Here is an 18,704-nt window from a genome sequence, read left to right as displayed (position 1 = left end):
TATTTACAATAAACATGTGTTTCTCCACTTTGTTGTCCATGGGACTCTTAACATTCACCTAAATCACCACATTTCATACATGTCTATTCTCTTACTAATGGATACAGCATCTGAAGAATAAAATAGTCCCCTCCCCGTCAACGACCTTGCTCATTTCATTCTTTTGAAAACAGATGAATGCAAATGAAGACAAGTCGATGTCAGATAATAGTAATGGGAAAAATTCCATTAACCAGATTAATTTCAACATTAAAATTATGACATGTAAATAAATCTTATCTAACCTAATGTCACCCAATAAAGATTATTTTTATTTCTAGTGCCAAAATCAAATTTTTAAATTGTTTTTCACACATCATGTGGCTTAGGTTAGTTCATTAATTTAATCATACATAGGTACAACATACATTTTGATTTTATGTCATATAGTTTTGTGTTGCAAATGTTCATTTTGACTGTCTATTTGAATCTATTTAACAAATGGGAACTGTAAAGTTCAGGAGTGTCAATAATAAATAAATAGGTAAATAAGGATTTTTTTCAGTCAGCAAGTCACCATACTTTGCTTGCTTAGGGGTAGTCCATATATGACGTCATTCTCTAATGGGTAGACGAGGTATGATATAATTTGATGATTGGCCTCGAGCAAACCCCACCGTAAATCATTAATTTGAATGTTTTACTTTCTTGTACAGGTCAAAGATGTTCCAAAGGTATTTAAAATGGTTGACATATGTCATAAACAATAACACCTATTCATTACACGTGCATGTTTCAGGGTTTATTTTGGCAATCACTTCACATTTAGTAAGTTATAGAATTGACTGTTTAAAGGTATCTAAAATTTGTCGCAGTTTTAGAAAAATCTGGGCAGTAATAGAATGAAGTTTGCTACAAATGGATCTACGATGCAACGTAACTGGCAACTAAATAAATCATTTTCAGCATTAATTTCATATATTTAAGGTCCGTCTAATAGTTTCCCGCGATGGCCGATAGGTAACGTGTCGTGGATCTTGGGATTGAATCCCTGGTCTGTCTAATTCACATTATTTTTTTTCCGATAAGTGTTTGGACTTTAGAGTAATAATATAAAAAGAGTGGGTATTGTTCGGAAAAATGAAACCGTGTTTCTTGGGTATAACGCACAGTAGAACCTCAATTTTATTATTATTAACTTAACTATGAAACGTTTTACCATCATGTTGCTTCTCAGTTAAGCTACCAAATTTAAACACAACATAGTTAAACATATTTTCTACTAAATTTACTAAAAATAATTACCACTTTTAACACAAAAACAATAAATTTCAGCAACACATGCTTGCAGTCTTTAGGGTACAAAAAATAGTTAATTCAGCCGTAGAAATTCTATCTTACTCCAATACATATTGCGAAGGTATAAGCGTGCCGAATGCTTCAGGCCTTGGTTTAAGGCTTGGCCTCAGTTGAACATTCATTTCTCGTAAAAAAAACTGTTAACACAGCCTCCATTCTATGGAGAACCGTGTGCATGGTAATTTACTTTTATTTTTACTATTGAAGAAGGTATTCTTCAACGACTTTACCAATACCTAATATTGATAGGATGTGAATTTGGAAATATATGTTTGAATTGTGATACAAAGTATTTGGGTCATGTACAAGGTTACTCACTATCTCGTATAAAAATATTTAAAACCTATAAAATATTAAAATTATGCCATTAAATCACATATTTATATGATATTTTGTAGATAGAAGGCAATTTTTTGATCTATTATGGTTTGGTTAGACAGGGCTTCATGAAATTTAAAATCTAATTAACACCATAATATGTAATATGTATTCTTAATTGAACGAAAACAAATAAGCATAACTCCAAAGTGTGCACTATTTTTGTTAAATCGCTTATAGCATACCAAAACTATTATGGTTTGGTTAGGCAGGGTTTAATTGAATTTTAAAAACTAACCAACACTATCTGCAAATTGTAGTCTTAGTTCAATGAAAACAAATACATATGACTGACAAAGTTTTCTTTCGACCATGTCCGATCCTAATAGGATCATATGGGCCTCCACAGAGTGGAAGTTTATAATGTTAACAGATTTTGTTTTTACGAGAAATGGATGTTAACCGCTTGCTCAACTTATTAGGTCTATACTCTGACTCATACACGAATTGAAAAACAATATGTGTATTGTCCGGCAACTTCATCTTGGCTACGTGGCAAATCTGTGAACTACGTACAGCTAATCGAATTTCCGGTTTCAAATTAGGAACGCCCCCAAATTTTTCATTACATTTTTGACACTTCGTATTGGACGCATCTATCAATTTACGTAATTTGAAGCTTTTTATATTCAAAAGATGTCTAAAACAATACGAAATGATATTCGAATTATTATCAGTAAACTTTTGATTTATTGCGAAGAAGAAAAAGAGTCGTATTTAAAAGGCGACCTTATACAATACTTTCAACAAGCCCAATTTACGGGTTCCTGTCATGTCAGGTATGTCAAAATTCAGTGTTGTAATACTAGAAATATTTCCCCAAATACTGGAAATTATGTTTGTATATTATAAAGTTATGTGTATCGTAATCTATTTTATTAATATTTTTAGACGTATAATAATTAAGTATAAATGATCATTAGTTAATTAATGAATTATCCTATTTTTTCCTAATTATTTTCCTAATTTTTAAACCGATAAGTAGGTACATATTGTTTTAAAATATATGTAAGGTGGATATACATAATTTAATTTATAGAAAATTATTTTCACAGTATGTGTTTCTACAACAATTTTACTAAAAATACGATATAAAGACATCATTTGTAAATTATAAAACATGTGATTGGGTTATCAATATAATATTGAATATGTTATATCTTTCACTTCTACTTTTTTACTCATAATTTGTGTTCTAGTTATTTAATTAATAAATACCTGCAGCAATATTATCAGTTAATGTGGGTTCAATGATACATTTCCTTCCAAATTCAATAATTACGATGTATTAATTAACCTAATATAATAGTAATAATTAAGAGGTGAAATTATTTGAAAAAAAAATTCTATTGATATTTATTGAACAATAATTAGACTTATAAATTAATGTACTTATAAACTTACTGAGAATAGAATTGATATAAACTTAAAACCTAATTTCGCGGGATATGTTTTCTCAAAAAATGACAACACTGTAAAATATTCCATACGCGATAAGAGCGACTTCCTGTTGTTGCCTAAATAATGTTGTCGTACAGTACTTGCCAGACCCAGGATTTGAATCTGGGACTCCGTTATAGGCCGACGCTTAAGCTGCGCGCATCTTAGGGTCAAAGTTTAGTGTGCACTATTTATGTCGGATGTTAATAGCCTACCTCCACCTCAAACACATACTGTGTTTAATTCAGTGGTGAACATAAAAATGAATTCTGAATATTAACAAGCTGCTACTTTTAACGTGTAGCGGCTTTAAAATGTTGTTTGTACAACTGTAACATATATATTATTATCTTAAAAATATTGTCAATGCCGAAAATATTTCACGACCCATTCAATATGCCAATCGACTCAATTTTGAGTCAGGATGCATTAGTTAATAACCGCTAATAACCTTAAGTCAAGTATAAATAAACCATTCACAACTTAAATATGAAACTTAATTATCTTGACACAGGTGTAATTAATCTTTCAAAGACTTTCTCATTATGATCGTGTAATCCTTACAAATTATTATCCAGTTCAATGCCTCGCATTGTGATAACTTAATAAGTGTGCTCTTTCTATGCATTATTATCTATCTTATCTTCTTGACATATCAAGAGCTGGACTGGGCAATTATAATAGTTGTCAACCACATATTAATTATTTCAACCACATAAAAATATTAATTATTTATGTGGCACCTCCATTGATTTACTGTTTTATCTAAATTCACATAGATTTGATGCGTGTACTATTTCTGACAGTTCATAATGTTCATTCATTGATCAGCGTGTTGGTATTGAACAGTGTGCATCCAATGAGGTGTCGACTGATTAGTATGGAGCGGTTTTCAGAAACTGAGATTTTATATTGCTGTGATGCTGGTGAGCCTACACTGAAGGCATTTGCAAGGGCACTACACTTGAGTTTATTGCCCTATTGGAATTGAGAATCATTAATATATAAAGCCGTGACGTCCCTAGGCAAAATGACTTAAAATGCCGATCCTTTTCATTTTTAATTTCAAATTGTCTGCAAATTCGTTATTTTATTATTTATTTTTGGCATTGCTCTCAAAAGTTGTGATATTTATATTCGTTTCTTCATTCGCCGCTTTTTATACATGATATGCAGCCCCTAAGCAACGCATGACGCATGACCTGCCTACCCCACTTTATATTCTAAAAATTGTTAATGTCTGTCAAAGTGTGTAATAACTGTCTCTTTTTATAATTATTAATAAATTATTTCATATTTTGGTTAAGATGTTGAATATAGATATAAAAAAAATAAGTCCTGTGTGGTCACATTTTGCTGCATTTTAAAATTATAGAGCTAAGTGCTACATATGCCTAATTATTTTTCCAGGGAATTTAGGCTAATTCCAAAAATATACTCAACACATTGTCTTACCTACTATTATAGGGTTGACCTGCCTACCCCCATGTGTCACTGTGTAATGAAATCCTTCTTCTTCATTCATGTTAGCTCCGTAGGTAGAGCATATAGTAGAGGTGGGAAAACTCGTCGATTTTGAAGACTAAGTATACTTACTACCAGTATAAAAAAATACTTATTATCAAAACTTGTTCCAAAATACTTACAAGCTTTGGAATACTATATAAAGCGTTTGGCGTGCGTATGCGACATAAGTCTCATAGTAAACTGGAACTTAAACTTAACTCCATATTAGTATTTGAAATATCGGCTTTAATAGAATCGCTAAAAATACACTTGAGCTGGGGTTTTCGAAATGTCCCATTTACTATAAAATTTTAAATTTATGAGTTGTTTTTCTGTTCGTTTATAATATTCTTGTTAACATAATGAAGAACAGTGATTTTTTTTATTGTAAACTGCGTCACCTCAGTCACCTCACCACATTTCCGAGGGAATAATATGCTGCTACAGAAAATTTATGACCTATTCTCATACATAAGATGATGTCATTCGCATGCATAGACTAATAAATTAAAATATAATTGTATTCGAGTGCTATCTCGCTCGCGCACGTTTAATGTCAATAGTATTGAAAGTCTACCAACTGGCCAGCAAAACTCGCAATGATATCATCACATGTTTTTTGGAACAAGTTTATTGGGCCACACGTACTGAGTATGGGTAATTTCATCCGTACACAAACTGGTGACAGTATTTCCAACTCACCTCTAGCATATTATGGACACTACGCGTAATCTTTCTCGCTCACAAACCTTCAAACACAAAAGTATCACATCAACTCAATCAACATCACTGCAGGTGGTATTTAACGGCCTTCCAGAATGACAGACTCTTGTCGGATTAAAATGAAGGCAGTCCCTACATCCGCTGCGATTATCTTGCGTTTCTCAGTTTTTAGTTTTCGTAAGTTGTCATGACTTACTACCGTAATGCAGCACCACCTTAATGCGAGCGGTGAATAGGTGGCATTTGGTTTTGGCTGAGATATTCCACGTTGAGTTAAATGCTACTTGAGCCCATCCCATTCAGACAGAGAGTTCTCTTTCTAAAGTGAATAAAGTTATTAGTAGAGTAGGGTAAAGAAAAGTCATTTCAGAACTCTTAACTACTGTCGAACAAAAACGTCTTATCCACGTCTTAAAACTGTGAACTAACAATCCCCTCCGGTAAAGCTAATTGCACTTCCGTTTTCAAATGAGGAACGTCCCCAAATTTATCATTTCATTTTACGCTTCCATACTGCATGGATCTATCAATTTACATAATTTTAAGCTTTTTATAATAAAAATATGTCTAAAACGATCAGGAGTGATGTTAGAATTATTATTAGTAAGTTGTTGGTTTATTGCGAAGAAGGAAAAGAGTTGCATCTAAAAAGAGAGTCAATACATTATTTAAGCCGCCATGACAGGTACGTCACTGAGAAGTCTTCTATATGTGACTACAGCAATGACTTTTCTTGTAGTCGGACAGTATCTATAGCCCCTTTCCCACATCAAACACACACCAAAAGGTCGTGATTAACCTCACCATGTGAACAAAATACATTTTATAATTTTTTGTAAACACTGAATCTTTTAAAAATATCTACAGTAATTGATTACTCTTTCCAGTTCCGCTATGCCACATTCAAGGAACTGTGTGCGACATGGCTGGGAATATTATTGGGCATTACATCAGGCCTGGCGCTCCCCATTGGCACAATTATTTACGGAGAAGTCACTCAGCTCATGGTGGAGAGAGTCATACCTGACGGAGGCATCTCAAATACCGTCCTCATAAAACTATTCGGCGGGGGAAGATATACGTAAGTTACCTACTTTAAAATAATATGTTTTTTACAAGATACCATCATTTATTACTGTAAAGCTATTTCATTAGAATAAAATAGGTTTTATAACAGCTGCTAATCTACAATTTCTATAAACATATCGCAAAAGCGTGAAGTTCGATACTTTTGACAGAAAATATGACGTACTTAGAGTGACATCAAGTGAGAAAACAATGCAATAGACTTCATGTAAGAGCAGTTGGAAATAATAACGTTAACAATAATTAATTTTATCCTATGTAATTATGTTAAGTTATATTGTCCACAATAATATGGGCCAGATGCTTAGTTATACTTAGTCATACCTAAGTGGTCTTAATTTCTGTTAAACCCCATTTAGCCGAAATTGGTTATTTAGTGAAAACGATACCACTAAACACATAAGCCTACGAGAAGCGTAAGTATCAGATGCAAAATAACCAAGTATATCGTATAATATTTCATTTGAATTGCAATCAAAATTCGGGTTAACTATTGTCTTGCGTACAAATAAACGAAGTACAATACTATATTTGCTTGAATTCTGTTTACGATACACTTGATTATTTTGACATCAGCCACTTGTGGTTCTCAATTCTATCATTAGGAGATAAATTTTAAAATTTGAAAATTAAGTTTATATGCCAAATTTACTCAATAGTCTTCTTTCGACTCTCATGAAAGTAGTTATTTTAGACGTCTTATCTCCCTTTTCATTATTCGTCTACAATTCTCTTCTCACACAAATTTCTTCAATTCATATTATGTATCCGCAACAGAGCCAACGCCACCTGGGAGCAGAGTGCTGATCTCCTGGTGGAAGACACCAACGCCTACGGCCTGGGCAGTCTGGTTCTCGGCTTAACGGAGATTGTGACGGCCACACTGAGTGTGGTTGTCCTCAACTGGAGTGCTCGACATCAGGTAGATAAAAATCGAATAACAAATAAAATCAGACATTACCACCATGACCGACACAGCCGTAAATAAGATCTATGATGCTTCAAAGAAATTACGAGACTATATAAATTTTATTCATGCCTGTATGGTGGATATCATGGCGTGGCCGTTTGGCATGTCGTAATTAAACCAGATCGGAATATTATTAACTTTTCAGCTGCCTAATAGTTAACCTTTAAAATTATTATTTACGCAGTTTAAAATAAGACTTTAAAAAATATATAAAGAAGATGTCGTCAAAAATAAACATCTGTTCGCTGAATCAGGCGGATGAACTGGTAAGCTTCACCATATAACGATGCGTGCTGTTTATCTGAACGTCAATTTTTTCTCTTTCGGTTGGATGTATAATGTTTTTATGCAGTTCGCCGTAAGATTTATCGGAAAGAGATAGCCCTATAGCATTTGAACGAGCGGAGCTGTTTGCCAGGGTCCGTCCTCATGCTGGCGCAATTGGTCATGGAGATCTGGTAGCAACCGAGGCCAACTTTGTGGCATTTGAGAAATTTGCAGCGTCGTATGGGGAGCGGGTTAGTCCCAACTCTTCTGTAGACTCATTCATTTCGTGACACTCAGTATAAGGGTACACAAAGCGCTTAACGTCAGCGGACAGCAGAGCCAGCCCTATAGCATTGAGATAAAAAATAGAGTGGAGCATTTCACAGTGATGTAAGTTATATCTACGATATACATTAAAATCATGTACATGCCACGCTTGTTTGCAGACAGCAATGTTCCAATTTTATTAGATTCAATAAGAACAATAATTTGATATTGATTGATATCAAATATCCGATAATTACATTGTCATTATTAGGTACAGCTTGTTACTTATGAGCACCTACTTGCTAACCTACTTTTGAATGATTCAGAATTCTATATAAATATTTACGATGTAATTTCCAATTTACTTAGTTACATATTATTTTCTTATCTTTCCGTTGTATTCCGGCGGTTTTTATTTTTACACGAATTTGATCTCAATGCTATACTTACGTATCTATAGTTCTACGTTCAATAAAGAATGCTGTGTAGTTCAATAAAATTAAAAATATTGTTGATGATTTATAGATAGCAAGAATCCGATTGCTCTTCTTGCAGTCAATTCTGCGTCAAGATATGGGCTGGTACGACACACAAACCAATCTCAATTTTGCAAGTAAAATAACCGAGTGAGTATTCAGCTACCTAACGTTTTAATTTTATTTGTTAAGTAATAATCATTATCGACGTTCATTTTATTTGCAATGCAGTTTATTGAGCCCTCGTGTTGCCAAGTCCATTGTATTACCAAGGTTAAATTATCATTAGTATCGCTTTATAACCGCTTTTAACATAAAACCATAATTAACTAATTTACTTTATTATGCTGTTTCTAATTATATATTTTAAATAAGCATTCTTGTCCATGAAACATTATGAAAATATATCTTACAATTCATTTATACCTAAGTAAGTATATACCAGTAGCGAAGGGTGGCACTGGCACTGGCATACAAAGCACACAAACAAACAGATATAGAGCCCGATGCTCAATTCGTACTTACCATAAAATAACAGTAAAAATTGTAAGTAGCCGAAATCCATCTGTTAACTATAGATTATAGAGATAAGGAATCCTTAACCATAGACTACTTTTGTTATGAACTCGCCCCCTTGCCCCCCTTCCGTATTGCCATTTACCACTGACAGCTGCTGTCAAAATAAATTGATGTGGCTTTAAAACGGCCAATACACTCAAATTCATTTAACAATTGATCTCAATATGGGTATTGAACAACTATTAAATATCCGTGACATTTAATACGACACATTTTCCTTTATTTTCTTGATTCTGTACATGTCTTAATTTAGTAAAACCGATTATCGAATTGAAATGTCAGTGTCAATAAATTATGAATTAACTTTTCTTATTCTGATTTAGATATTTATGTAATATTAAACCAATAGATAGGTAGTTGAAATATATAAGTACTTAGTTACCTACACACCAACATGGTAATATTAGTTTTAATCACTCTATATAATTATTCACATCATGGCATATATTTGTAATAATAATAATAATTGTAAATGACAAAATCTGACATTTCAACGGCAAGTGTTACCGTATCGGGAAAAACATGGTCAAAAAATAACTTATATTATTCACTAATCGCGGAGACATTTAATCATTTTTATTAAATATTAATTGTGTATTTATAGTTATTGAATTTATTTTGTATATTTTTCATATTTTTGTCATCGTTTAACAATTACAAAATAATTTACCTAAATTATGAAAAAGAGAATTTTTATATATGGTAATATTTTCAATAGAAAAACAGAACGAAGCTATTGCAGATTTGGTGGACCATAGACAACTCGATCATAACTATGAAAGGCTTTCTGCATAGTGTTCTGTTGTAATTTTGTTGTAATTATGACAGACGATTGTGCATAGGGCTCTAAAACATAATTATTATTATATATTGTAAAACGTAAACAATGAACTCTGAATTTACCTTTTTGAAGGGACTGACAAAAAAACGTAAATAACGGGAAAATGTAAATGAGGGTTATTGAAAATTTAAAAGAAATTATAATTTTTTTATTAAAAAAATCATTCAACTTGATTTGGTGCATTTTTTGGCTTTTCAATCTACGCTCTATTATCATCTTTTTTGAGAAAAAGTCTTCCAGCGCATCTATTCTATACACACGGCTGCTATCGACCCCTATTGGTGGCTATTGAGGGTAGTTTATCATATTTATGTATCGAGGTATTATAATTGTTACAATAAGTGCTATGTTTTAACAGCACCTCTCTTGGCTGTGTTAACTTTTAGAGCGAGATAAACAGTTTTGACAGTTTAGATGACTAATTTATTGTAACAATTATAATACCCCAATAAAGAAATATGATAAACTACCTTCGATAGCCGTCGATAGCAGCCTTTTGTATAGAATAATGCGCAGGTACTGAACCTCATCAATGGGCAACTATTACCCTATCTATTGATATTTTTAGGAGTTTTGTCTCGAAAGGGTGGGAATTTTGAAATGAATAAAAATAAACTTGGTCTGTTTAGGTCAAACAATTCTTTATACTCCATTTATACTTGCATGGATTTACTGCTGAGAGTATGTAATTCAGAAGCTTCCGAACGTTTTTGATTCATACATGTAATCCTGCAACTGAATACATGTTTACACGTACATTTTCTATTAATGGCCACGATAATACTTACTGTCTGCAGAAAATTCATGCACGTGTACAGGTGCTATTAGATCATAATAATGCATCAGAAATTCACAATGGTAACAATCTTTTAAATGCATTTATAAATATTGCGCTATATTATTTTATTATAAATTGTCATAAACTTTTATTATATAATTATATTGTTTACTAGTGACCTCGATAAGCTGGCTGACGGAATGGGCGAGAGAATAGGAATGTTCTGCTATCTGACGTCAGCGTTCGCGTTCAACATTATCATGTGCTTCAGTTATGGTTGGCAATTGACATTGGCGGTTATTATATCAGCCCCCATTACCATTATTACGACTGCCCTCGTTGCTAAGGTAAACTGAGCCATATCCTATTCAATTTAAAACATTTTTTTAGCATAGTATCGTTTGGTTACTTAAAGTTGAATTGTTTTTTTTATTAACCCTCCCTCCTTGATCTTAAGTGATTTGCGCATTGTAACTAAACTAAACGATGATTTTTAATTTAAACAGATATATAAAAGAGGAATTATCACAGTATAATATCTAACATTTAAATTAGATCTTCTGTGCATTTATAGTCGCATAAATATCATTCAAACGAAATTGCACCAGTATGATTAATGCTGTGAGACGGATTCGTGACAGACTCGTGACGGACTCGATGAGTGAGTGAGAATTTATGGATTGCCCTTCTTTTTTATACAAACGCATATATTACAAGAGACTTTGTCGCAATTAACAAACCACAATAGACCCTACTGATCTAGTTATGATTGAGGAAATGCTGATAATCTTTTTAGCTCCATTGTTTTGTTTTGACAACAAAACAAATAAGCCGGCTCGCACATCACAACTCGCCTCGTGTGCCTGACCGCCATATATCAAAACTTCCGAGAACGGGCGGCAAGTGTTGCATGACACAACCTCGCACATCTATCCAGCGACAGTCGCGCGTAGCCTTCGAAATGTATGGATATTTCAATGCGGTGAACGGCGAGCCGGTATAGGAATGACCAATTCGTATGTGTTTCTTTGTGACTTCGACCCTCCGACTCGGAGCCCGAGAAGGATGCAACATGTCGAATGCAACAGCCAGATGTTTTTTTCAGATGAAACCATTGCATTCGATCGATTTGCGAAGCTCCATTTGACAACACGTGTTATGTTGTTTCGTTAAATAACGATGACATCACACATCACACATCGACGTATTCGATACGTTTTTAGGCGACACGAGTTCCAATGTGCGAGCCGACTTATATATTAAAGTGTCTCACTCGTGTAACGCTGAGTGGTATGATTGCTACAACATAAAACATCATATTGCGTTAAGTGACTTATCAAAAAAAGCAACAGATAAAAGATAATTCAATATATAATCTCCTGAAATTACTTTCTTGTTTAATGTCAGTTAAATATAAATTCACTTGTGTTTGGAGTCTTCTGCAAAGTAGAAAAAAATGAGATGTTTGACCAAAGGGGCTGATGTGTTCAAATCATTACAGTGCAATAGTATAAGGTTTAAAATTCATCACAAAAATATCTTCCAAAGCCAGAATGCGATTTGCAAGACTCGTGTTCCCATTTGATGCGTTGATTGTATTGAGTCTTTCAAATTTACATACATAATTCAGAAATATACCTATTTGTAAAAATATGACGCCTGGCAGGACTCAATCCAAAATCAACGAATTCCAGCAAATTTAAGTTACCAATTTAGCCACCTGCATCCTACCTAATTACAAGGAAATTAACTAATACTAGTCATGGAACTTAAGTGCTTTTCAAATTTCGTTAATATTGACTACCGGCTTCTATGGTTTGAATCACGGTAACAATAATATGTACCTTGATTCCTAGCCGGTGCCCCTAATTTTTAGTAATAACGTACTTGCATTTGCTAATAATTTAAAAAACTATTGTCAGATTTAAACAGATAAAATTACCAACCTTTCATTTAATTTTCAACTCCTCAACAAAGTGTTTCAGCAGTTTATTGAATTAATGTTTGATTAAACATTTCAGTTTCAATCGTCATTGACAGTGAAGGAATTGAGCAGCTACAGTCACGCCGGAAGCGCTGCTGAAGAGGTTCTCAGTTCTGTGAGAACTGTAATAGCATTCGGAGGAGAAGAGAAGGAAGTTGACAGGTTAGAATAATATGTACTATATTTTTTGCCCTTGTTTTCATCTAGGTATAACTATTTTTTTTAAATATTATTTGTTTATGAATGAATTAGTTTTTAATTTTGCTTACTAGGGTGACCTAGTTTATTATTCTACTTACAAACAATTCAATAATTGTTGTTTTAATTTAATAAAACGCAATTTTTTTGTAGTACTTATTCCACTTTTAATCAATTAATTAGGACCGGTTTCGTCCGCCTCAGGGACATTCTGAGGACCCTCCGAGGCGGACGAAACCGGTCCTAATTTATTGATTAAAAGTGGAATAAGTACTACAAAAAAATGCGTTTTATTAAATTAAAAGAACAATACAATGCAGTTCCACCATGAATTGATAGTTAACAAAATAAAAGCAATTCAATAATATATTATATTTTTGAAATTCTCAGATTTGTGTAGAATTTGATTGTTAGTGTTGCTTTTGATTCCAAAAAAATCTCTATTGTTAAACTACAATCATTGTGTTTACAGAAATGAAACACATAAAACAATAAGCACTAACCATAAAAATATAATTATAATATGGTAGTATTTTAAACCAATTACGTCATGGAAACTATTAGTCAAACTGGCAACGACTTAAACTCAGTAGGTAATAAATTTATGTGTACTAGAAGAGTGGTGTCATATATATTTAAATTAGCAAAGCCAGCTGACTGTCGCCAGTCTGTTTTGCAGACAGCCTGGCATCCTAACTAGTGAAGTAAATCTTAAAAAAAAACACCACCCCTGTCTGCTAGACGATCATCGATTACTACTACTGACAATTGATTGCGATCCAATATAACGTAAATATTAATCTATTGCGTATCCCCTTGAGGTAATAGAGGAAGGTTAGCCATGTAAAAAATAAATTTCAACATTATTTTGTTTCATTGTGTAAAAAAAATGCTTGCAGCATAAAATTTTGAATTAAAATTTTAGCCTTAAATTATATAATATTTCCTGATGCAGGACGTTCATATCGAAACAAATATTGATAAATGAAGAAGTGCATAGATCTGAGAGGAAGTAATTAACTTGGAAAGGAATTGATCCAAGCTGATCATGATAATGGCTTTATAAATAGGTTGATACGTAATATCTTGCTATCAAATAGCAATTCATAGGACCAAAAAGAGTGGAATCAGCTTAGAGAGGCCTTCATCCAGCAGTGGATTGATCCAGTCTAATGATGATAATGATGAAATGAATATATTGTATAAAAATTTTGATAAATACAGCCATCCATAGGTATATAAAGGAGGAATGGAATTAGTTTTGAGAGGCCTTCATCGAGCAGTGGATTGATCCTGGTTGATGATGATAATGATGATATAAATGGGTAGGTACATGATATCACCAATTAATTTTGATAGATATAGCAATTCGTAACATGACCAAGAGGATTAGAATCAGGTTCATATAACCTTCATCCAGCAGTGGAATCCTAATAAGCATTGTGACACATATTAATTCTCCTCCACATGAATGCAAATCATGAATATTATGTGGGTACTTACTCATAGTGATTATGCCATAAAATGGTCATAATTGACTATTTTATTTGCCTATAAACATGCATTTTGCTTATAGGTAATAAAATATTGACAATATAAAAGAATAAGAAAAGTAATTGTAAATTGTATAATTATTATTAGTAAAATAATCTAAATGTTCTGTATTAATTACCTACATTCAACGTCACATGAATCTTATTTACCTTGAAATGTTTACGTTGTCTTTGAATATGACAGCTCAAAAAAATATATATCAGTCTAAAGCTAAAATGCCAAATCAAATGATACTTCCTGTCACTACCTGTGAAGTAACATTTTAGGGTGAAAGATTTGATTAATCAATGTGGTTTATATGAAGTTTTAATCTTTGATCAAAATGATAATCGTTGAATGCCAATGTAGCCTTATTAGATTTAAATAATAAACTCATCGAATATTGTGAAGAGAAAATTTATATTATCGCATAAAGCGATGTAATTGTGAATTTTTCGGATAAATATCGAGAAAATGTATAAGAAACGCATTTCTAAAAGTGATTGACGATTGTTTATCATGCTCGTTTATAGAGACATTCAAAATATAATATTAACGTGTCAAGTACACATTATAAAAACAATGAACTGAAACAGCACTGTCTGATCGCTTCTCTACCGAATACTCCACCGTGAGACTGTTTAACTGTCTCGAAGCCTTTTAAACCTTTAATTGACATGTTTCTTTTTCAGATATGCTGAGAGACTCCAGCCCGCGAATAAGGCCGTTGTCTACCGGGGCATCATCACAGGAATTGGCGGTGGCATGGCATGGCTCAACCTCTACTTGACCATTGCGATGATCTTCTGGTACGGAGTCAAGCTGATATTAGCCGACAAAGAACTGCCCATGGAAGACAGGACTAACACGCCCAAGATACTGATCATCGTGAGTCTTATTTTTTTGGCTTTTTTTTGCGATATAGCATTTATTCAGGTAAGTGAGTAAGATTATTATAAGAAAATCAGTTAAAGAAAAATCCAGAAACCAGCAGACGGGTGGTGTAGAGAGGTGCAGAGAAAATAGCAATGTCCACAGGGTTGCATCAAGGGCGGTTACCATCTGGATGCCAACTCAAATTTTCCACTCCCCCAAATATAAAAATCCGCTCATCCTTTCTTGACGCAGTCCTGAATGTCAGGCAAGCCAAAAATTCACTGACTAGATCCATAAACCATTGAATGCCATATATTTGAAGTTGCTACAAAATTAGAAAGCAGCCGCTTTGAATACGGAAGCCAAGGCTCATGCAAGGTTGTCATGCTCCTGGTGACTTATTTGCAGTAGATTTTTAAGTAATAATTTTGTATGTCATGATAATAATTATATTTCTTATAGGTAATGTGGGGTATAGTGACGGCTACCCAGCATCTGGTGTGGTGCTCTCCGCACAGTGAGGCCTTCGCAGCAGCCCGTGCTGCGGCTCCTCTCATCTTCGACCTTATCACCAGGAAACCGGTCATCGACTCCTTGTCTGTAGATGGAGACAGACCTGAAAACGTCGCGGGGAATATTAAATTGACCAATGTCATATTTACTTACCCGTCTAGGCCTGATGTGAAGGTAAAATTAAACATTTTTAAATGTAATATATTTTTTATTCACGTGACATGGGAAGGATATAATGTGGATAAAGCACACCAGAAGAATTGTATGACGAGAGTACGCGATGTGATATGAGTTGCCAAGCTGATGGCATAACAATGAGCTGGAGAAGCCGCTTGGCGTTTGGACAGCCACTGGACAAATGCATTCATACTGTTATCCACGGGGCATTAAACGACCACAGGGATACCAAGAAACTTTCTGGATTGATGAACTTGTGGCTGATGATGATTCATATATTATTTTTATCATTACACTCGTTTTAAGAATGCAACAATCTTTATTAAAAATTTTGGAATAACCTCAGCGTGTCTATTCTATAGACAATACTGCTTTTCGGCCTATACGGCACCTATCTAGGGTAGGTTTATATCGAAATATTAGCACTTATTGTAACAATTACAATAAATTAATCGTAATTGTTACAATAAGTGCTATGTATAAGCACCACTCTTGGCTGTGTTATCTTTAGAGCGAGATAGACAGTTTTGACTGTTTAGATGGCTAACTTATTGTAACAATGCTCAATACATAAAATATGATAAAGTGATAATATTTATCACTTTAGTGATCGATAAGTATAGAATAGACCCACTGAAGCATAAAATAAGCATCTCCTATATATTATTATCCTAAGAGATTTTGGAAAATGCACTAACAGCCCATTTAAGCGACATTTTATTGTTATTTTTACATCTTCACTTCGAAATGTGCGCAACCGATTCATCTACCGATTGAATTGAACACATTTCAGAAATTTTCCATGATTTTACATGTACGTAACCGTATACAATCGCCATATTTACTGTTTACGCCTCACTGAATGACGTCTTCGTCGCTTAAAACCTTCTAATCCTTTAATTGACAAACGGATTCGATTATTTTTATTCAAATATCCTAATGTAGGCATTGGCGCACTTTTTTCCGGTGAAAAAACCATAATTTTGGTACAATTCACTACGTATAATATCTTCTGACAGCGGGGTGCGCCACTGTCCGCCATTTCATAGATAACGTGATATTCCAAATTTGATTTTTTAAAATACTTCTTTGTGGCTGTTCACTCAATCATTTTTTATTGAATAATTACCTAGGCTACTAATTTCCATAGATCAGAATATAGTCATATTAAACTAATAAAGTTGCCATTGCAAACAATGAAAGAAATTAATACGAATTGTTATAGTCATCAAAATGTGTCATATTGTATAATATCTACCTATTTTTATCGTCCCTATCATCATCAATCTTGACCTATCCACTGCTGGATGAAGGCCTCCTCAGCCTTATTCGACTCCTTACTTACAAATGAATTGTTATATTTATCAAAATCAGTGATATTATATTATTATCTACCTATCTATATATAATGCCATTATTATCACGAGCCTCAATAAATCCACTGCTGGATGAAGGCCTCTCTACGTTAATTGTATTTTTGACAGTATTGAATTTCTAATGTTATTTATCTACATATTCATGTCGTCATCATAATCATCATCATCATCAACCAGGATAAATCCACTGCTGGATGAAGAGTTCCGCAACCTGATTCTACTACTATTGGTTTAACGAATTTGTGATATTATTCATATTGTCATCATCATCATCATCAACCAGGATCAATCCACTGCTTAATAAATACCTCCATAGACTGATTCTACTTCTTTTTGTCATATGAATTTCTGTATTTATCAAAATCGGTGATATTATATTTATCTGCATGTTCATATTGTCATCATCATCATCGACCTGAACCAATCCATTGCTGGATAAAGGCCACCCTACCCTGAGTCAACTCCTTTCTATCATTTGAATTGCTGTATTTATCAAAATCGGTGATATTATATTTATCTACGTATTCATATCGTCATCATCATCATCAACCAGAATCAATCCATGCTGGATAAAGGCCTCCCTAGCCTGATTCTATTCCTTTCTGTCATTTGAATTGCTGTATTTATCAAAATCGGTGATAATATATTTATCTACATATTCATATCGTTATCATCATCATCATTAACCAGTATCAATCTACTGCTGGATGAAGGGTTCCCTAGCCTGATTCTATTCCTTTCTGTCATTTGAATTGCTGTATTTATCAAAATCGGTGATACTATATTTATCTACATATTCATATCGTTATCATCATCATCATTAACCAGTATCAATCCACTGCTGAATGAAGGGTTCCCTAGCCTGATTCTATTCCTTTCTGTCATTTGAATTGCTATATTTATCGGTGACATTATTATCAACCTATCTTTATATAATGCCATTAATATCACGAGCCTCAATAAATCCACTGCTGGATGAAGGCCTCTCTATGTTGATTGTATTCTTGACAGTGTTGAATTTCTATATTTATTAAAAATGCTAATGTTATTTATTTACATATTCATATCGTCATCATAATCATCATCATCATCAACCAGGATCAATCCACTGCTGGATGAAGGGTTCCGCAACCTGATTGTACTACTAGCGGTTAAACGATTGCTATATTTATCAAAAATATTGCAATTATATTTACCCATTCGTAATATCGTCATTATCATCATCAACCAAGATCAATCCACTGCTGGATGAAGTTTATCCCAACCTAATTCTACTCTACTTGGTCATATAAATTGCTATATTTTTTAAATTTGTGATTTTATATACCTACCCATTTACATCGTCATCAACCTGTATCAATCCACTGGTGGATGAAGGCCTCTTTAAGCTGATTCCAC

At 33.5% G+C, this 18,704-nt stretch overlaps 1 protein-coding gene across 1 annotated transcript in view; it reads left to right on the top strand.

Moving 5' to 3' along the window:
• Window positions 1–18,704, top strand: part of LOC147065265 (multidrug resistance protein homolog 49-like) — an 81,794-nt gene that overhangs the window by 29,216 nt on the left and 33,874 nt on the right. The window contains exons 2-8 of the mRNA XM_085956354.1: window positions 6,273–6,466; window positions 7,249–7,393; window positions 8,501–8,601; window positions 10,825–10,996; window positions 12,671–12,795; window positions 15,057–15,252; window positions 15,703–15,927. Of these exons, the coding sequence (XP_085812480.1) occupies window positions 6,273–6,466; window positions 7,249–7,393; window positions 8,501–8,601; window positions 10,825–10,996; window positions 12,671–12,795; window positions 15,057–15,252; window positions 15,703–15,927 (1,158 nt within the window). The remainder of the gene's footprint in view (window positions 1–6,272; window positions 6,467–7,248; window positions 7,394–8,500; window positions 8,602–10,824; window positions 10,997–12,670; window positions 12,796–15,056; window positions 15,253–15,702; window positions 15,928–18,704) is intronic.

Source organism: Rhyacophila brunnea, unplaced genomic scaffold (assembly GCF_057557595.1).
Source record: "Rhyacophila brunnea isolate RB1 unplaced genomic scaffold, BYU_Rbru_1.0 scaffold_6, whole genome shotgun sequence".
Taxonomy (NCBI): Eukaryota; Metazoa; Arthropoda; class Insecta; order Trichoptera; family Rhyacophilidae; genus Rhyacophila; species Rhyacophila brunnea.
This window is presented reverse-complemented; position numbering and strand designations above follow the sequence as displayed.